The following is a 22,369-nucleotide window of genomic DNA, read 5'->3' as shown; positions in this document are numbered from 1 at the left end:
GAAGATGCTGGTGTTGTTCGGTCAGATGGCAGCATATTATGGGGCGCGAGCGACAGCCAAGAGACTGGGAAAACAGCAGGTTTATTGCCGGATTCAAGCCAATGCTCAATTATTTACCAAAGACCAAAAATATGTCAAATCAGTCTTTTATTTCAAAAGAACTCCAGAACAGACATTTATAAGAACAGGCAGAGAGAAGAAGGATATTATGAGTCAGCACGATGACCCAGAGCCCAGAGTCTGCGTTGGTATATCACTAAACAACATGGTAATTAAGTCAGCTGTTTCCGTTCGCCGGGGACTGGGCGGCGGCCTGCAGGGTCCTGCGGGCCATCTCCATCGCTCCTTCCTGGGTCTTGTTCCCGCCAATAAAGCCTCCGGCGTGGACAAAGATGCAGCCCTTGATCCCGCTGAGCTCCGACAGCGCTTCATCCCGAACACCACGCCACTCTTCTGGCAGCGACAGCCTGGGACAGGAGCACAGAAGGGCAGGTTGGTTTACAGATGGACACTCTGTGGTCTGCTGATCACTTCATGTTGCGCATTAGTTTTGCAAAAACAAAATGTACTGTACATTATGAAAAACAGCAAACTCTGGAGTTTAGGGTAAAAAAACCCAAAACAGAGTGATTAACAAAGTCATTTTACAGACAAAAACAAAATATATTTGCACTTCTTAAACTTTTCAAATTCTCCGTGGCTCATATGGTACTAAAGTGAAAATCTGCTTCACAAAACAAGAAATATGAACGTGAACTTGAGCTTTAACAAAGTCCTAAATATAAACTGACTGAAAGCATGAAGACAATACTAGAATATTAATCGGCAAAAGCTCAGAAAAATGCATTTTTATATGTATATTAGTTGGTTGTAACTCATTTCTTTCATAATTTCTGAATGTTTTTGCACAAACGCTTGGATTACTCTCATCCTTTCAGCTTTCATGCCTGCAGGGGTAGTGGTGCTATGTGCAGCCACTCTTGCACATAGCACCACTATAATGGGCACCGACAAATAGACCAATACAATAAAAAACAAAAAAAACACAATCAGCTTTATTCTCCTCCAGCAATGTGGAAAATCACACCTCAGTGCAGCGACTGGAGAGCCCTATGGTAGCGGAGTGGAGTCAAAAGGCAATCTCGCAAAGTGGGGGAAAGATTGGCTCTGCGATGGTTTACGAGCCGACCTGGAAAACTTGTCTCTGGATGGAGCACGCAGAGAAAATTCATAAAAATGTAGAACAGCTCATTTACCACCTACTGCAGGTAGCATACATCTTTCTACAGCCTTGCCAATCACACCTTACCTGTTATCTAGCGCGTGCGTTTATATCACTCTTTCCTTGACGGGGTTATTATCTCCATTATCTCAGACCCCTGTTCTCCTCAGAGGACTTTTATATTTAGCAATGTTTCATTCCGATTTAGGCCTGATTAAGCACTTCATTGTTCACCTTTCACCCACCGCCTGCTTCTGGAATAGACTTTAAATGCTTTTTAAAACGCCGAAATTCCCTAAAAGCGTCGGATGTCATACAAACCTTTGGCTCGTCTTTCTCTTTATCGCAAACTTGATGAATTATGGAACAGCACGGTCGAATTTGTCAGAAATAAAGTGACACGGTTGTCAAACGGTGCATCAGTTTGAAGCAAGCAAAGTGTTTTCTCTTGTTCTCTTTACTTTGAGCATTAACTGCCATTTTTCTATAACATCCATAATGATGAGAATGATTTGCATGTCGACTCCATTATGTCAAATCTTTTATCCCTAATAAGACTGCCATAGGACTACCTGGAGAGGCAAGCATGGCAAACCTATAATCCCCATTAAAGAATCAACCAATCGATAGCTGCACAGTGCGGCTGGAAAATGAGCTCTGAGGAAAGGTCAACAGGGCTGGTGATGAGGGAAGGAGTAGGAGGGGGCGGCTGATGTTGTTACAATAGGCCAGGAAGCTTTCGCTTGCGAGATGACCGGTCTAAAAATAAATCCACAATTAACAAATTAGCGTCTCATGAGAGAAGACCCCCTAAGACCTCAACTGAGACAGATAGTGGCAATTAGTGGGTCATTACAAAAATGTTACTTTAGAGTCGGAGACACATCCTCGAGACTTCATTACTGCATGTTTTCAGCGATATGAACGAAAGCGTGAACCTTCTGGTTCCTCACTGAGAACAGAACAAAAGGCACTTTTGTAGAAGCTGAAGTGCTGCATTTTTCTGCACCTTTACTCATCAATAACATGCACCAAATTCTGACCACAGATCTTCCACATTACACACATTTTTCCCTTCCACAATGTAAAATTTCTCTGCTTTTGAAGACAAATTAAATGGAATTATTCCCATTTTTTCTCCGAGGCATTTTCTCATATGATCCACTGTCATTTTATACCTGACATCGCTGCTTCATCTCAGAATTACAGACATGATTACAGATGACCAGCTCAATTTAATTATTTTTCAAGCAAAAATGTCATACAGTCTGGGTTTTGTTTTTTTGTTTGTCTTGCCCTTTGCTCATATGTTCAGATTTCAGACAAACTAAAGAGATCACCAGGAGACGGGTGATTGTGAAGGACATCAGTCATTATTTTCTGGCGCTTTATCGACTAAACTATCGACCAAAATAACAATCAGATGAAGTAGAAAGGATAAAGACATCGAGTCACAACCATCAGGTTCACCTCCAATACCGCGATACAGCAGGTAAATGTGGCAGCTGCCAGTGTGTATTTCCTGAAATAGAGGTATATGTTTCTGGCTCAGCTCATTCTGCTGTCAACCTACAGTATCATCCTATACAGCACATTTCCAAGCAAGGGCTGCTTTCACTCCCCTCTTCGTTCTCCCAGCTCACATTTACTTTGCACTACGATGCTGATAAAAATAGACCCTTTCCCCCCCAGGTGCAGTAGCAGGGACACAGGCGATAACAACACCCCTTCTGCAGAGTCGGCACAAGCCCGCTGGGAGAAAGCAGGCCACCCATAGAAAGAGCCATCTGGAGCTACGTTTTTATCCATCACACAAGCTATTGTTGCCATGTAGCGCCACACCAACCAGCATATTTGCATTAAATTAAATCTTTGAAGTGCTCCGCGACTACAAACAGGTGTCTTTTCTTTTTAGTCTTTGAAAGCGCGGCCGCCTGATGAGATTCTGGAGCAAAGTGGAAAAAAGTCTAACTGAGGGACCAGGCGAGGGAGGGGCGGAAGGTGTGAAAGGTGAGACAGCGAGATAGGGCGGAGGAGGGGGAGATAGAAGAGGACGTGGAGGCGGAGGAGGAGGTGGAGGAGGGGAAAAAAGGGATTAATGGGAAAAGAGCAAGACAAATTGGGGGGGGGGGGGGGTGACAAAATGGAGGAGTGTGATTATAGGACTGAGACAGAAATACTCTGCACAAAAAGAGCAAGAAGCACAAAAAACCCACTAATGGGATAATCAAAAGAAAATAATAATAATAATAATAATAATAATGGATACTTTATTGATCCCCATGGGGAAATTACTTGTTTTTCTCTGCATTTGACCCATTCACTCAGTGAAGCAGTGGGCAGCCCACTAAGCAGGCGCCCGGGGAGCAGTGTGTAGGGACGGTACCTTGCTCAGGGGTACCTCAGGGTAGCCGTTAAGTGGATTCGAACCGCCGACCTTCCGATCATGGGGCGACCACTTTACCTACTGAGCTATCCCTGCCCCAAAAGAGGAGGAAAGGGGTGAGAGCAGCCACTGGTCAGGCCAGGAGTGAATCAGAAAGCTATTCCAGCGTCTTCCTGTCTCTGTAGGAATGATGTGTTCAGAAGGTCTCCCACTATTCTCAAGCAGTCAACAATGAGCCCCATCAAACCAAAAATAAAAGCACAAGGGCACATACTGCTGGAGTAACAAGACATGTGGAAACAGAGGTCAGGTGGGCTTCACAGTGAGAGACACCTGAGACCACACAAGAAAAAAACCCCCCACACATGACAACAAAGAGAAAGACATGTAACAGATGTCATGTGTTCAAAACCAGGAGAGCTACTGCGTGAAGGACCAGAAAGATCATGTGACGATTTCTGCTTTTTCCTTGTTTTTGATACTATTTATAAGCGCAATTTATTTAGCAACAACCATTTAGTGTATTTATGTTGTTCCTCTCTTTAATGTAGCTCTCACTGTCAGAGGCACATTTCTAATTTTATCTCATTACATCAATATCAGCATCAATTTACTATTCACTCTCAAATGCAGTATCACAGATGCATATTAAGTTGCTGCTAGAGGAGCAGCGATCAATCATCCAGGGACCAGAATCAGTCGATTTCCACTGTGTTTAGTCAAGACTGGTGACAGCTGGTCATCCGATTATGATCTGTGGCGTTTCATGCATGTGCACAAGCACACGTAAAGCCAATCTCTAACATTAGTGTGGAAACACTTTACTATGAGTAACGACTGAAAAACTGGCCAAATTAAACCACAGGGAGACCAGCATGAAAATGTTTGTACCAACAAACCCAGTCAGACACTTAAACCATCTTCACCCAGCAAAACACGGACATTATAAAGAAGCTAACAAAGGAAAAGTGGCTAAAGCTATCCAGAGCTCCAAACCAGCCGCTTCAGTGTGAGCCTCGGTATAAGCAAAGGATCAAAGTGGGTAAAAGCAGGGTTAATATCCTCCAATCTAGAGACGTTATAAACATACTAGAAAATGTATTCACTCACTTGCCTTCATAGACATGATCTTGAACAACATCCTATTCCTAATTCTCAGGGTTTAATATGACGTTCCCATCTGGCTCGCTGAGGTCAGGACTCTGTGCAGGCCAGTCGAGTTCTTCCACACCAAACTCGTTCAGCCATGTCTTTATGGACCTTGTGTGCAGTCATGTTGTTGCTGAAGCAGGGAGAGTTTCTTTTATTGGAATTAAGGGGGCAAGCCCAACTCCTGAAAAACAACCCCACACCATAATCCCACTCCACCACAACTCTACACTTGGCACAATGCAGTCAGATAAGTAATCCTGGCAACCGCCAATCCTGATTCATCGCGCCAGAGGAAAATGTCTCTAGTGATCTACAGTTTGTGCTTTTTTTTAAGGGAGCGAAATCCTGTAATTTACTACAGTTAATAACTTCTTTAATTAATAAATTAATATTCTGCATAGAAGAAAAGTTTATTTTTGTTTGTCACTTAAAGTATTTAGAAAGAAAACTGGAATCAGACAAAAACTATCAGCATCTCACACTTAGAAGGAAAGAAAGAGTCTTAATCTAGACAACAATCCCCAACTCTTCTTCAGTTCTCCACAAGCAATCCCCTCAAAACTCACACATAGCTTTTAGTCGTTGTCACAAAGGTCAACATTTTGTAGCAGATATAACTCGATCTGACGTCTAAGAGGATTTACCAATTTTAGAGGATTAAAAAACAGATTGTGTTCACTTTGCACAAATTTCCTAACTCATTAGACGGTGTGTTCGATTAGTAAAACTTCTGTAACCACAAAATGCTTTCAGTAATGGAAGTGGTCTAGCTTTCCTGCTGAGTTTGTTGTCTGGATAAAATTGTATCTGACGTAGAAGAAACCGCCACCCAAAATCATCCGACGCGTTAAATGAAAAAAAGAAAAAAAATATTGAGCATGGCGCTAATTCAGACAGACGGTGAAGTCAAGCTCGGCTATAATACTGGCGGACCAGCTGAACACAACGCCAACTCACATCAGCCGATACACTTCTATACGTCCAACTGGCAAAGTTCTCCCACACCTCACACAGAGTGTGCAAATCGAGCTGCCTGCTCTGCTCTGCGACTGATTCTTGCAGCTTAAGATGAATAATTCTCATAACAGGTAAACAGAAATCTCACCTGTCCTTCCTTTCCCCTCGACTCATCCACTTGTGCCATAAACACTTGTAGTTTATTATTTATTCAGAATTTTTTCCTTGCATTTACTTTTATTCACGTTAAGTTTATAAAGCTTTTTTATTTCATTTAAACAGGGCTTTTTACTTGTTCTTCCATTGAAAAAAGTTTAAGAGTCAATTACAATAAGTCAGCTGAGGTCAAAGAAGTCACCTGGATGAGTGACGAAACATTTCTCCCACTGAAAACGCTACGTCCAGATGAACAGGGATGAGTTATGTGTATATATAATTTGTCCTGTGTGTCTTTTGCCCCGTCTTCCTCCCCTCAACCCCAACCAGTCGTGGCTGATGGCTGCCCCTCCCTGAACCTGCTTCTGCTGAAGGGTTCTTCCTGTTAAAAGGGCGTTTTTTTTCTTCCTACTGTCACCAAGTACCTGCTCATAACAGGTTATATTATTGTTTTCTCTCTAATATTGTACCTAACAACATAAAGCCCATTGAGGTGACTGTTGTTGTGGTTTATATTCATAAAACTGAATGTAAAATTTAATTTTAATTTAATTGAATACAGCAGTGTTACAGGTGACCCTTCTTCACTCGCACACATGCACAGATACACAAACCTGCTGCAGAGAGCACATCAACCAAAGAATAAATAAACTTCTAATTAATTAACTACAGTTGATATAATCTTGTAAAATACTCTGACAACACGGTTTGCATATTGCTCTGTCACCAGACAAATACAAGCTGTAACAAGATGCGAGTCTAACAAACAGACTGGGAAACAAGATCAAAGATAAACCCACATGCTAGAATCTATCCCCGAGGCAAAACTGCTCATCTTCACAGCTTTGTAAAGCGCAAATCGCTTCCAATACTCTTCCACCTAAGTCACTGCTTCTTAAGTGCACATGCTGACCACTTAGGGCTACCACTTTAAAAGCGCAGTTCAATATCCAGCAGCTCATGTCAAGTAAACGAAACAGGGAAGGAACATCAATGCTGGAAAGATTTTCTGCACCAGGAGATTTTTTTGTCGCTAATGTCTCTGTTAGTACCTGGAAACAGGTTTTTGTGATTATGAACACATTTAACACGACTCTGGGAAACATGGACTCTGCAACCGTACGGCACCAAGCAGCTATAGAGACGAATATCTGGATAACGTCCAGGATCAGCCTAGTGTTTGCCATACTTTGGTGATTATGTGTGCTACATTCTGGGATTTAGGGCACAACACACCCACTACAGGACTCCAGTGGGCCCGCTAGTGACATTATTAGAACAGCATTGTAGGTCGGTCTGCGAGAAGCTCTTTGGGTAAACACTTTCCCCTCCAGAGATAAGAAGCACAGACGATAGGTGCTAATCATCTTTAAAAATTCACACAGGGGGTGTGGTGTTGTCATCACTGTCATTAGTGAGGGACCTGACAGGAACTCTAACATGGTTTAATAAGCCTAGCACTCTCATTTAAGTGCTAGGTTTGAGGATTCGGGTCATCTTTATTGCTAAAGTATGTCGAAATGCTGCTTATCACAACAGCAAAAATACCACCAGCTGCCAGTGCGACCACTCAGCCTCGTAGCACCTATGATATCAACCTGAAAATCTCACGTCACTTCGTTCTCGACTTATCGTGTTCTTAAAGTTTGGCATTGACGTTGCTCACCCACCCAATTAAACTGGTGCAAAAGGACAAACAGGAAAGGCATGTACATGTATGTCAGGCACAACTGACAGTGACTGAGCACATCTCTAAACTGTTGAGTGGCCTAAATGGTATTCATATTACAAAAGCATAGAAGCAGAAAATCAAAGGGGCTTTGTTGCTCGACAGAGCATCTCACTTTGATTCATGCTCACAAAAAAAATCTTGAAATCAAAGCATCTCTCCTACCAGTCAAACTGGCATGTGCTTTATATCTTTCAGTCTGCTGTATTGAAGCACTGGGTATAATTAAGAGCAGAAAAACACACAAGAAGCACCTGAGTGGGAGGGCTGTGCAGGTGGCTGTGCTGAGTTGTGTTTATATTTTTTTAAGTTCCTGGGAACAAAATCTTCGGCTTAAATAAAGTATCTTCCTCATTCTATAAACAACCATTTCTATCCTTGTAGGAGTCCGTCTCTCACCGGATAACACGTCAACCCTCCGTGAGCGGCTGTCACACGGTCCAGTAAGCATGAAAGTTAAATCATAGACCATTGTTTGTCTCTGTCACCGGAGCTCAACGCAACACGTTGAAAACTCTGAAGCTGTCATTGTGTTAAAAAAAAAATCCAGTGTGGAAAAATTTATTGTGCGTGACTCAGTTTCACAAAACCCCTGCGAGTTATGCATGCTCGACTTCTGCTGAAGGAACTCATGCAAGAGGTCTCCTCCACGCATGCGACTGAATGCTACAGCTAAAGCTGAAAAAAAGGTCCTCAAATGGTTTTCAATAACATTTTACTAAAAGATAACCTTAAAATTTACCTGTTCTGGAAAGTGTTGAGCCCAGCAGGGACACACTGGACCCTCCACTGTCCATTCTGGTCTGGGTAAAGGACAAACTTAATGGGCGTCTCCACGTGGAGCTCCTTCTCTAAGGCAAACAAATGCTCCTTCCAAGGACATCCACCCTGGGAAAAAAGGAGTACCTCTCCACTGGGATCTATCTGGAAACAAGAATAGAACAGGTGTAACACATGTGACTAATGTGCAAAAATCAAGGACAGACACAAAAGCCTGTGTCTGTGGAAAGCTTCACTGTATAAGAAAAGCAGCAGCATTTTAAACTCATTTTCACCGTAACTTGTGCTTCTTTTATAAGTGATAAATGTCTCCTTCAACTAAACAACAACAGTCCTGATACTCTCATCATTTTTGCTAATATTTACAGTTTTCAAAACAAGACAGAAAATGCTCAGAATCAGAATTTAATAAAAAGCAATTAAAGAAATTAAATTAGATCTAAGGAGCACAAAACAAACTTTATTCACAGATTTTTATTAAAAATACTCAAACATGAAATTCTGCAGTGAGTTTCTCATTATGGGCTAACAGATCAGGTGTCCTACATCTGCTTTTTTCTTTTTTGTCTGGTCTGTGTTTAGATATTTTTTGCTGTTTAGCTTCATTTGTTTCCATATCAACCTCAAAGTCATATTTATTTAGTTTATTTAAACCACAGTCGGTGTCTCAGGGAAAACACCGACTGTTCGGCCAGCGGCTTAAACAAAAACAAAAAACATCATCACTCACAGCCAATTCAGCCAAGTATGAAATGGCTGGGATAAAAATTAGAACCTCAAAGTTCGAGGCCACGGTTCTCAGTCGGGAAAGGGCGGAGTGCCCATTCCAGGTCAGGGATGGGCCGCTGCCCCGAGTTGAGGAGTCTTATTGATGAGTGAGGAGCAGGAGATCGACAGATGGATTGGTGTGGTGTCAGCAGTAAATGCAAAGCTGATCTACATTCCCACCCTAGCCTATGGTTACGAGCTCTGGGTGGTGACTGAAAAAAGATGAGATTGTGAATATAAGCAGTGGAAATGAGCTTTCTCCATATGGTGGTGGGCTCAGCCTTAGAGACAGGGTGATTTTGGTCATTAGGGTGGCAAGTAGAGCTGCTACTCCACATTAAAGGATGCCTCCTGAATGTCTCCCAGGTGAGGTGTTCCAGGAAAGTCCGTAGGAGGCCCCAGGGCAGACCAGGGAGAGATTACATCTCTCGGATGGCTTTTTAACACCTCAGTGTCCCCCTGGAAGAGCAGGAGGAGGTGGAAGGGGAGAGGGACATCTGGGCATCTCTGCAAAGGCTACTCCCTCCGTGAACCAGATAACCATGAGAGTAATAAGAGGCCCACTGCTGCTGGTGCAAACAAATAAAGAAAACAAACAGAATGAAACAGAATGGGCAGCTTCGTACCTGATGCCTCTTCTTAACAGCTTCCTCCACGACCTCACGAGCTGGCAGCCAGGAGGACTTGTAGAAATCCAGACGGTCCAGGAACTCCTCCCCAACCATCTTCAGTGCCTTCTTGAAACCCTCCTAAGGATAAAATAGAGATTAAAATATGTGAGAATAAAGACATGTTGGATTTTTTGACAGCTGGCTAGACTTAAAACACTGATGTCACTTTAACAGAGAAAGAACTCTGTAGACTCAGCTGAACGCAGTATTCTTTTGATCATTTAGCTTCTTTCATCACTACTACAGCATCAGTTTGACATCAGCTACTTTACGTGAGACCGTGTACCAGACAAAACGGGGGTGATTAAGTCTTGTCTTACTACCTCCCTGCTGATCCCTGCAGCCCAAACCACAGCCCGATTTCACTCTCGCATAGTTTCACGAGCAGAAGCCCAAGAGGAGCATGTGAAAGAAAGCACGGCACAGATATCTCACACACAAACTCATGCACACACACACGCGGTATGTCATGCACAATCTGTATGCATCTGTTTGAGGGGGCTGCATTGGACCTGAGTATTAACAGTCATGGCTGGAGGAGATGAAACTCCATCAGGTTTTTCAATTATCAGCAGCAGCCAGTGCAGAGAGTTCAACAGGTCACTCTACCATTAAGTTGTCTACCAAACATTTTCCAGTTCAAATCTTTCTCAGTTACCCATTTCACAGATATGGCTTCGCCTGCAGTGTTTGGAGGACATGAATTATAATCATGTGAAGTGGAACGTGAAAAAAAAAGAAACAAGAAACAAGCAGGTAACTTAAGGGGAAAAAAATGTTGGCATAGTCGACATATATGCATATCTAGGCTGTGGGTGAGTGTGCAGGAAACACTGATGAGAGACAGAAAATTCACACTCTGTTGGTCCTGCACAGCTCTCACAATGACCTCTGAGCACTGATTGCACCACACTGCACCTGTTTGCCCTCTTAAGACTATTTTGTAGTTTTGCTTCATCACAGGTTGCTCACTGTGTGTGATAATTAAATTTATCCCTTTTTTTATACTGGGGCACTACTGTGGAACAGCTGTCTGTTAAAATCGCAATTAATCCATGTTGCAAAGTATGCATGTTGCATTTTATTGTTGTATGTTTGCATTTGGATAATTATTTAGATTTTTTAAGTTCTCTTTTTTTAGTTTGTACTAATTATCTTTGCTTAAATTTTCCAATATTGTGTATCTGAGATGATGCTGCAAATCAGTAGGCTGAGATAACTAATCATGAATTATAAAATAAACTACCATTTTTTGATTAATAGTAAAACATTAGCAATTTTTCATGGAAAACAATACTCCATGCTCAGGTTTCTCCAATATGAAAATCGTCTGTATAGTGTTTTTGTTTGGGTTTTTTTACTTCTTGCATTTTATTGATTAAAAGGTTAAAACTCTACAGATCAACTGAGGTCATAAACAGGTATGTATTAAGTGCGCCAGTACATGCCAACGCTGCAGCATCGTCATTGGCCTATTCGTATTGTGGGCTGTGATGCTTTTTGCAATAGGGTCATTTTACCCCCATTGCTAGGCGGTTGCTAGGCGACATGATGACATTATAATATATCACATATAATTAAGCTTTTGTGTCAATAAATGATAGGATGCTTTCATAGGGTCTTGTCGGTGTAAAAAGGAAAAAAAAACAGGTCATTTCAGCACGTTGCTAGGTGATTGCTAGGCAACCTGATGCCATCATAATATATGATGTATAACTGAAGTTTTGTGGATATAAATTAGATGTTATTGTAGGGTGTTCTAAGTGCACAGAGGTTAAAAACAGGTCATTTTAGCAAACTTCTCGGTAGCTGATGGGCACTGTGATGGCATTATAAAGCATCATGCATAATTCAGCTATTGGGGATATAAATGAGACTGAAATTAAAATGATAGGCAGGCATTATAAGGTGTTTTAGGTGCATAAAAGCTACTTTCTGTTGCTTCTTTATTCACAAGGGTTCAGCACAGTGGGCAGCGAGTTTTGATTTGTATTTTTTATAACTTCTTTTAACCAGAATCCCTTCCTGAAGCAGTGTTTAAGGGATTTGCGTCAACTTGAACAAGTGAATGTGATTGAACCGGTGATCTTTTTCACATTAGGCACAACTGTAAAACCACAATGGACCCACAATAATGCTTTATAGGTGGATAAATGCTAAAACTGGTACATTTTATGAAAAAAATATGGGAAAGGGATTTAGGGTCTACAGGGGATGAAGATACGTGGGATTCTATACTGTCGAATAATGGATTATACATTAGGGAAGCCAGAATACAAAATGTTTAATAGATATTATTATACTCCTTCAAGGCTTATAAAATAGGTGCTGGTAGAGATGACCCATGTTGGAAATTCCAACAAGCTAAAGATACTTTGATACATGCCCTCTGGGAATGCCAGCTGGTTTTTCCAGTTTGGAACAGTGTATTGAATTATATGCAGGCATGGATACCTTGTAACTTGCCCAGATCACCTAAATTATGTCTACTAGGAGACAAAGGAGAGGTGCCACAGTTAAACATCAGTTTAGAGTGTTAAGCGCTGCATTGGTAACATGTGCCCGTGTCATTTTGGAATATTTGAAGGACTCCCATACTCCAACGCTTAAAATGTGGAAAGAAAAAATGATTGGGAATGTTGCTGGAGAAAAGATGTTGGGAAGGTTACATTACGCGACTGAAGCTTTGGTGGAACAATGGGACAATTTTTCCACCCACATGTCTGCCTGACTTGGAAATTCCAGATTAATGCAACAGATGTTAAAACCTCTTCGTTTTTTTGTTTTTGTTATTTTTTGTTGTATTTTTGTGTTTGTTAGAAAATGCAAAATTTAATAATTATTTGAATAAAAAAAAAATGCTAGGTAGCTGCTAGGCAACATCGTAATGCCTGATGTAGCTAAGAACCTTCAGGGACCTGAGATGTACCTGTGTGCCAATTTTGGTCGCTCATCTCCTGATGGTCTGAGAGGAGATCAGGGACAAAGACACAGACAGAGAGATATTTTGTGTATTATAAAAGAGAACTGTTCTGAGGACATTAAAGTGAAGAGAAAGATGCTGACTTGTCTGCATGCCACAGTTATACAGTCTTATATTAGCTCATTTTACTGCATTAGGCTGAGAAACGGTGAGCTTTGCTGTGGAAATCCAGGCAATGATAAACAAATAATAACTATAATTAATCCCATATAAGAGATGCGAAGTCACACACATGTCAAAAGCCACCTTCTGTCCTGGTATAGAGTACAGCTGCACTCACATGTACTCACCTCAGTATCCTGATCTGTGCTGTTCCAGCGTGGATTCAGGTGTGAGACACGTGCGCTCAGCGTGGTGGAGATGCTGTACCGGGCCTCCCCATCATACTGTGAGATGCCGTTGTCAACAGCATCCACCTCCTCCACAAAGTTCTCATACAGCTGTAAGCACATGATAGAGGCACGTGGCGGCAGAGGTTGTCAATCTGTTATGGCATCAGAATCAGCTGTTTCGTGTTTACACTTATTCCAAGCATAAAATCAGAGTAGTAAAAAAAGACAAAGCTTTTTCAAGAAGAATGCATGGAAAGGAATTAAACCCACAGGATATGTGTAGTTACAGAAAATATTAAACCTAAATGAAATAGGAAAAAAGCTGTTACTTCACAAATCCCCGAAAATACTGTACGAGCAGATGAACTGGAACAGCCATATTAAATGATAAAAATTCAACTTCACTGGAAGGTCATTCATGCAAGAGCTGACATTTTACAAGTGACTTATCAGTGGAGCTAAGCTCTGAGGCAAAACTCGATGTTTAGTTTGTCGGAACTGGCTAAGGACATGACATGCAGCATCCTAAAATACGTAGAGCCCGAGCCATGAGTAAAAGGATTACTCGGGGCTTTAAACAAACTGACACATCAAAAGAAAAATGATATCATGAGTTAATAGTGCTAATATTTATAGTGACCCAAGATTTGGCTGGCTTAATGTGCCCGACCATTAAAACACAATGGATGCCAAGGCCTCCTGCTGGCCAAGCTGTCTAAAATGCAAGAAACTGAACTCTGTTTAAATCTGGCTAAAAGACTTTGTCGTGTCCTTTTATATCTGTTCACACTCTACTGCCAACTGTGGGATGAAGGCAAATCCCAAAAAGTGTCCTAGTTTGTGCTTTTAAATCTACAGTTGTGGTCAGAGGTTTCATGGGTATAAATGTGACGGTAATTTGGAGAATTTGATCATTTCTGTGAACTGTTCTTTTTCCACTGTGGAATGATTGTACTACAAATGCACACAGGGTCAAATATATAAATACACTTCCACTAATATCTGGTTAAATGTCCCTTAACAAGTTGCACTTTTTTGCACTTTTGGCAGCCATGAACAAGCTTCTGGTATATTTCTGGCTGGATATTTGACCACGCGTCGTGGCAGAATCAGTAGATTTCATATAAACTGTCTGGTTTCCTGGCACGAACCCAGCGTAGTCTGCCAACTGTCAAGAGGCTCGAGTTCAGGTTAGCCTGCTTTAGCCTTTCCAAAACCACAGTACTCAACTGTATCCAAGTTTTAACTTTTTGGCTGTTGAGTTGAGGTGATGCTGAAGAATTTCAAGTTATTCCTTATTGATGTTTCTATCCACGTTGTGTAATGTACCAAAACCTCTGGCAACAAACAACCCAGAGCATGATGCTACCACCACCATGCTTGACAGATGGCTCAGTGTTCTCAGGTTTCTCAAGCCTAACCTTTACACCTCCATGTATTCCTTTTGTCATTGTTGCCTGATAGCTCAATCTTTGTCTTGTCTGACCAATGAGTGCTGTCAAACAAATCATTTTTATGCTGACATAGAGAAACTACCAGTTGTAGCCAATCGCTCATTTAAAAGCCTTTGGCACTGTCTTTTAACTTGACACTGTGGAACCATCAGCACCCCCCTATTAAAATATTTAAGTCAGTTTATGGATATATCTGAGCTTGTGTGGATTGCAGAAAATCCAAAAATAAACTCAAAACACTGGCATATGTAAGCGTAGAAATGGATGATCTGGCCAAATAGTCAAATGATAACATTTTGATAACATTTTCTAAATCACAACTCTCTTAAGATTTAGCTTAGAGCAGATGATCTCTTTGATTCGAGGCTAAAGGGTTCATTCACAAGCATATCCATCCTGTTTCCCCTCTGACCTTACTGCTAAAGATATTATCATAAATGGTGAATTGTGTCTCAGTGTCCCAACACTACAGATCGTTTCACACGATTCTGTCTTTAGTTTTCAAAATAACCGACAGAAGATGAAGAACGCATCCAACCCTATTGTTTATGTATAATAGGACAGTTTGGAAGGATTTCAGGATGCAATCTGCACAATTCTTCTGAAAAGCAAAATACACGCCAAATTAGGATGCTGTGTCCCTTATTTTCTATTATAATTTTGTAATTGACAAGCTTGCCCACTTAATAGATTTTTGTAATCTCCCTCTTCCAGCTTTATCGTGAAATTAACAATGTTCAGGTTCCACTCACCAGCTGAGAAAATGTTTTTTTTGGCACAAGTGGACCAGTGGAAAACACATTTTCAATGGCGTGTTTATTTTGTGAATAAACATACAATCAGTAGAAATCCACTGCCTGCTATAAATCTGTCATCTTTTTCCTCTCACCTTGTCATAGAGCACTTCCAGCTGCCTGTCGTCCTCCTTCAGCTGCGTGAGCTGCGACAGCACTCGATGGCCAAAGTGCAGGTAGACCAGGCCGGCAGAGCTGAGCTTGGTCAGCCATGGCTTCTCTGGACAGAGGCTGTTGAAGGTGTCTGAAAAGGTCCTGAAAAACAGGAAGAAAATGTGTTTACTAGTCTTTGCCTTTGAAAACTTTACCATATATACTGTGTAGCGAGAGAAGAACGGATTATTTATTTAAAAACCAAAACTTGTGATATTCATATTTTGTTCTAAAGGCCAATCACTAGACTTTTTTTCTGCTCATAACAAATAATTCATATTTTTTTCTCCTCTTCAGCAAAATACTGCATCTAGCCATGTGCTTGAAATTATCAATAATGGTTTGTACTGGTTTGTAAGTGTGAGCTCACATAACCACTGGAGGCCTCTCAGACACGTGCTGAGATGGGTGGGCTCCAGCACAGAGTCACTGCTGGTCATTTAATTCAGGCTTAATTAGGATGCTCGGGCAGCAGCACGGCGGAAAACCGACCATCAAATGAATGAGTGACATACTAGGGAAGTAGGGGGTAATCACAGCCATTAAAGGGCTAATTGGCCGTGCAGAGGCATTTCTATGCTGACGATCATAAAATGGAAGTGAATGAGAGAGAGGAAAATGACAATCTGAAACGAAGAACGGCTAAAAGAAAAAACACTTACGAAGAAAAAGTCATCAAGCTGTTTGTGTGAAGTCAAGATCAAGCAACATCTCGCTGCATTAAAATGGGACAGTTCAGCTGAGCGCTGGTGATATTTAGGCATAAATTAAGTTTTATTTAAACATAATTAACATATAGTGTGCTTCACATACTGCACCAGCTGCACCACTTAATGTTGCTGATGTCTCTCTGTGTCATTAGAGGAAATTCACTTATTCAGAATTATGCAGATGAATTTGTCACTGATACCTCCAGGAGCTGGACTACAAACCGACTCCAAAGTAGCCTCAATGCCTCATTACAACCGTGTTTAACCCCAAATGTAAATGTTGCCTACAAAACACTGATTACAGCACATTAACTCAAAATACTTTTAGATTAACTTAACTCAGACCTTATTAGTGAATTTCTCTTTTTCTTTAGTGACTTAAATTACTGTAGAAACTTGGAGATGTTTTGATAAAGATTCAAACTGTCTCCAGGTTTTGCCTCCCGTGGTGGACATTTTGAACAAAAACGGTCGTTCAGATCATCTCAAAGTGGAAGGGGCACCTAAATTATGTGTTTTTGTATTTGGTCAGTGTCAGAAACTCTGATGCAGACTCGAAAGACAAAGACTTGCAGTTCACAATGTCATCTAATGCATCTAATTCTGTCGCTTCCAACAAAATTGCTTAATCAGGACTTAATACACACAACCTAAGGAGATTAAAAATTTCCTCAGACAAACAGGATATATGGAGACTTGGATTAAAAGTGCCTCATTATATTTTCTCCCACTAACCCGAAAGAAACAGAAATATCTTTCATATTCAGATATGTAATATGTTGAATATGTAATCAGACAATTGTTATCTAAGTACTTTGATTTATTCTTCATGTTAGAGTTGTCTTTTTTACTAACTGCTCAGCTCATTTTTGTGACACACACCATATCTGTGCAACACGCTGGAGAGAGCAGCACCTCACCCTGCTTTTTTAAACCAGCCTCTCCGGGAAGAAAACACATTAAAGAGATTTGTTTTCATTTTACTCTGATGCGATTATTTTCCATATATTCCTGATAATAATAACAGAACCAGAACGTCAGTGTCGTAGCGGCTCATCCGGCTTATCCTCCATCTAAATTCACAGGTTACTGTAATGTGTGAAGTACACAAGGAAAGTGGAGTTTTCTTGTCACTGGTTGGCTGTATTGTACAAAATAATGAGAATTAATGCCATTACTCTAGGAGCAGCAATTCTTGTGAACATGGAAAAATGTCCATAAAATGCTGGATATTACCTCGACTTTACAGCTTGTACGAGGATGAATTCTGACCAATGCTACAGCAGGAGGAGTGACGCTCTTGAATTGTGGAAATACAGATGACAGAAAGACTTACAGAGCTGTTTGGTGTTGGTGTGGTTTGATTTGTCCACTTCTTTTCAAATCTGCTGGATGCTCCTTTTTTTAAGTTATCCATGTCATTGAACACCAAGATGTACTTATTTTTCGGATTGTTTCTGTGCATAACTATAATTCACAACACATGAAAATACAGCAAGAAATGTAGTGACTCGGCTCAAACACTGTTTAAAAAGAATACTATTACTTGGTAATTTCCCAGTTTCCTGTGCGGTATAATACCTGATGGAAAATGAGGGCTGGGAAGAGAGATAATGTCTAAGAGCAAATTTTGCCCGTTTGTGGGGTTTTTTGAAAGGCAGATAGTAAACAAGGAAATGCATTTTCATTTATAGCCAACTGTAAACAAATAATAGAACAGACTCAATAGTTTAAGTCTCAGAGAGCTTCAGATAGTAAATGATCTATGGGGCATTGCTGATTACACTTTTCCCATCGAATGAGTTCAGCAAGAGTTGTTAAGTCAACTCAGTGCATTGCAGTAACGGTGATTTAATTTAAAAATTGTTGTACTTTTGAGAGGCAAGCACCAATGACTCCATACATTTGTTTTTGCACCATTACTGTCCATAAATTCATTCATTTTCTTCCATTTATTGAATTCAGGGTCACTGTTGGACTGCAGCTTATTCCAACTCACATAGAGCAACGGCAATGTTTTTATACATTAGTATGTACAGAGTACAGCCTGAACAGGCTGCCAATCTATTGTAGAATTACAATAAAGGGCTTTTCTATTCTATTCTAGAAAGGCTCATCTTGCTGGTGGATTTGAAACTAAGACCTTCTTGCTGTGAGGTGACAGTGCTAACCACCATGCCACCACCATTACTGATATTCATATTTAGACCCAAATGCAGACATTATTACAGTAGATCAATCCCAAATATTAAATAACTGATCAACATTTGGTCACATTATAATGCAGTGGTCCCCAACCCCCTGGGGTTTTCAGGGTTTCCCTGGGTCTTTTCCCGTGTTGTAATTGAAAGAAATATTTCTGCGTTACCACAGCAACCAGAGAGCGTTAAAGGGCAGAGAGGAGGATGTTACTTTCAATATTGTTGGTGCATTTCAGGAGGATGCTGCTAATAAAGTTATACAATTACATTGTGAATTTGCGTTTATCACTATATTTACAAACTACCAAATACCAGTTTTTGTCTCGGTCGTATCGTTTTATTTTGTTGCATTTATCCGCGACACATTAAAGTCCGGTCCGTGAAAATATTGTCTGACATTAAATCGGTCCGTGGCGCAAAAAAGGCTGGGGACCGCTGTTATAATGCACTGAAGATATGCAATAAATACATGGGAGAAGGAAAGCTGCAGTATCCAAAAATCATTTTTCCTACATTGTTAAAGGTCCAAATTCAGTGAGAGTAGCAGTCAAATCAGCAAAAAAGGTTTTCCTTTTGCTGTTTATGACAAGCTGCAAAATGCAGAGCATGTTTGTCACCGCTGAAAAATATGTTTACTCACCTATAATTCTTTGTTAAGTCAAAGCAGTGAGTGAGCCGAGCATAAGCAACCAATCTTAATAATTTAACTGGGTATATATTTCTTAGCCTTCAAATTTATAAAATGTATTTTTAAACATTTTCTAATTAGTAGTCATTTGATATTTGTAAATATATTTATATATAATAACCACAGGTCCTTTAATGACTTGCACTCTTGTAATTGCATGCTATTTTATTTGACAGAATGTGTCTGCGATTCATTGGTACTGCTGTCAGCTCAATCTGTATGCTGTCACAAGTGAAATTGAAATGAGGACTACAGTTGTTCTCGCCAGCTCCTTCTCTAACTTCCTGTCGCACCAATCCCACTTACATTCATCTGTGCCATCACAACCATCTTGCCCCCCATCCGGGCATGTGAGTGACAGCCACAGCCTCCTGTGGCCCCGACAGCACTGCTGCAGCCTCTGTGCCTCGTGAACCGACAGCAGGGGGGCGTTCAATTCAAGGAGCGCTAATTATCACTAACCGCCTGCGAGGAAGAGAGCCCTGGCATATCTTTATCGCCGTGGTCATAAAAGCTATGGCTGATTATCATCAGGACATTAAGCTGACAAGACACCTGGAATAGGCTGATTACTCAACGTGATGAGACGTCGACTGAATGCAATCATCAGGAAGAAATTCTACACAAAACACAGAGCCTGTTACCTTATGATTCATGCAATCAGGGTGCTTCAAAGATGTCAGAGCAGAAGCCACCCCGAAATGTAGTTTCTCATCATTAGAACTCAGATAATGAAAAGAAATCCCAAAGGCTGTACGATGACGATGTTAAAGTGGGAAAAATCCAGGCGTAATAATTCCGATAAATTATTTTGGCTTGCTGGAGACGGTGCGCCTCAGCGCTTGGAAGTGACTGGAGATTGGTGCGTGAGCTACTTTAAAGATTACGCTTCCTTCTATTGGTACATGCGTATATTAGAGTCTGACCGATATAGGATTGTTAAGTCTGATACCAATATTTGGTAATTTCAAAATCCAATAATCTGATATGTCAGCTGTTTCTACTTTTAGAAAAATAAAATCTAAACAGAGTGGCTGACAGGGAAATAGAGAGTTCCCTCTGTTGGACAAACTATGTAACATCAACACTCATAACATGGCTGAGTGGTGTTTCTCCTGAAGCTTCTTTATCTTTTAAAACATTCTTTTGTTGATCCTTAAAACTACCAATACAGACAGAAAACACGAACAGCTCAAAATGCAACACCATGTTTTTTACAGCACTTGGAACAAAGCAAGATTTTAATCTTAAACTTGAAGTCAAATTTTTCAGCTGGCATAAAATTAATCTGTGATATGATCCTGACCCTTACTGTTGATGAACAGTGAAGATTAATCTCTCCCCCAGTCTTAGTTCAGAGTACATAATATTTTAGAAATCTACAGCTATAAATTTCTCTCTTTTCAGCAGCTTACTGCCAGAACTGCACCTCTGATGGTGGTCATAGCGGTGCCTCTTTGGGTCAAACTCTCCTCCAACGTCCACAACAATGTCGCACTCCGCCAGCTGTGCAGGGTCCCTGGTGCGAATGATTTCTCCATCCTGTGCAGCAAACAAAAAGAAATATATGTCAAACTAAATTAATAATAATTATTATTTTATTATTTGTTTACTTGTATAACACTTATCAACACCAACATTCAAAGTGCTTTCCAGAAACACAGGAAAAAAGAACAAACTAGCATGAAATTAAAATGATTAGTCTTTAAATGCGATGTGGGAACAGTTAACATGTTTCTGCCTGAGCATCTGAGGCTGCTTGGTGTTTGGTACGGGAACAGCAGTTTTAGTATATATTCTGGGCCCAGATCATGAAGGGCTTTTAAAGTAATGACTATAATCTGAAAATCAGTTCTAGAAGTAATGGCCCGCTAATGTAGAGTCATTAAGACTGGCGTAATATGTTCAGTGTTCTTGGTTCTTCTAAGAAGTCTGGCTGCTGAATTTTTCACCATCTGAAGTCGATTTAATGCTTTCTGATTGATACCTGTTAAAAGACCATTACAACAATCTCACCGGAGGGAAAAAAAAAAAAAAACACGTGAAAAATTAGACCATAGAAGCCCAGCCCTGTGTTTGGAGGTCCAACCTTTAAGCTTTGACTGTATAAAGTATACGTCAATTCAAATATGTAATCAAAATGTTTCTGTTAAACTGCGCATAAATCACAGACATGTAGAGGTAATCAAATATGGTATTTTTGTTACTAATATAAATTATAAAAATTACAAATATAAACAACAGAGTGCCACAAAACAACGGTACAGCTACGACAGGCTATAACCTGGGTTTGATCACAGGTTTTATTAGGGCAGTGCAGCAAATCTCTGATCAATATTATTTTATCACCCATATTAAGTATTTAGAGACAAAATGTGCTATTAGGTTGAGATTAACTTAATTTAAAACTCCCTCAAATGTTCTGCAAACCTGGCTACACACACAAAAAATGTATTTTTAGTTTATTCAGACCATAACACTGAAATGTGTGACATATTCACCGTATTACGTCTTATGCTGTAATCGTTTTTGCAATCCGTTTACACACAGCGCCCCCTTTTGGTGGATTTTTTTTTGTGGCATTACACTGGATCCATCAACAGAAGACAAGATTAAGTGTTGTTTCCAAAAATGCAGATGTGGCTTTATCCTTACTGTGAGGACTTCCTGGGAGGATTTAAATTCTACCTAGCCAGTAACGATGAGCACAGTGATTACATTAAAAAAAATTCAAAGCACAGCGTGGAGTTAGCAATAACCCCAAACATGTTTCTATCAATCGGCAGCGTGCTGCACCCACCGAGTACTCGGGTAACTGCCGGAGGAAGAAACAAGCCAGAACCTCGTCGCAGTGGAAGGTCCCGTTGTGGGTTCCGATCTTTGTAACGGTCATGTTTTCGGTGCAGAGTCTCTTCGGCTCACTTGACATGTAGCGCGTTTCTCCGTTAGCAAAGTGCACGGGCGAACTAAAGCAGCTAACCCGCGAAAATACCCTTCGTGACACACCTGCTGTTTCACTGGTTACCAGAAAATATCTGTTTTTTGTTAATTTAAGCGCCAAAGAAAAAACACGCACGACCCACATCCAGAGAGTAATCCACGAAACGCGCCAATGGCGGACAGGTTTGACAGCCGGACCGGATGTGCTGCTCCTGTTTAGAGAACAAAAATGCCGGGAGCATTTTTGTTGTTGTCACCATTGTTATCGTTGTGTTGTTTGCCTTTATGGGCTT

General features: G+C 40.7%; 1 protein-coding gene across 1 annotated transcript; it reads right to left on the bottom strand.

The window, feature by feature from the left end:
• Positions 1-130: 130 nt before the first annotated feature.
• On the bottom strand, positions 131-22,301 carry myg1 (myg1 exonuclease). Its single transcript, XM_004547724.5, has 7 exons — positions 21,937-22,301; positions 20,566-20,678; positions 15,480-15,639; positions 13,095-13,244; positions 9,777-9,899; positions 8,345-8,526; positions 131-467 (listed from the first exon to the last, which is right to left on the bottom strand). Exons 1-7 carry the CDS (start codon positions 22,219-22,221, stop codon positions 278-280), a joined length of 1,203 nt encoding a protein of 400 aa, XP_004547781.2. The 5' UTR covers positions 22,222-22,301; the 3' UTR covers positions 131-277.
• Between the last annotated feature and the right edge of the window lie 68 nt (positions 22,302-22,369).

The sequence above is a fragment of the Maylandia zebra genome, linkage group LG5, assembly GCF_041146795.1.
Source record: "Maylandia zebra isolate NMK-2024a linkage group LG5, Mzebra_GT3a, whole genome shotgun sequence".
In the NCBI taxonomy this organism is placed as follows: domain Eukaryota; kingdom Metazoa; phylum Chordata; class Actinopteri; order Cichliformes; family Cichlidae; genus Maylandia; species Maylandia zebra.
The sequence above is the reverse complement of the archived record's forward strand: the minus strand, read 5'-3'. Positions and strand labels throughout refer to the sequence as shown.

Excerpts from the sequence above, each read along its gene's own strand:
- myg1 (XM_004547724.5), bottom strand. The coding sequence starts at position 22,221 with ATGTGGGTCGTGCGTGTTTTTTCTTTGGCGCTTAAATTAACAAAAAAC. Across the intron at positions 13,245-15,479 it reads TGGAAGTGCTCTATGACAAG|CTGTATGAGAACTTTGTGGA; the intron begins GTGAGAGGAAAA and ends ATGTGCTTACAG. Across the intron at positions 8,527-9,776 it reads CTGTTAAGAAGAGGCATCAG|ATAGATCCCAGTGGAGAGGT; the intron begins GTACGAAGCTGC and ends TCTTGTTTCCAG.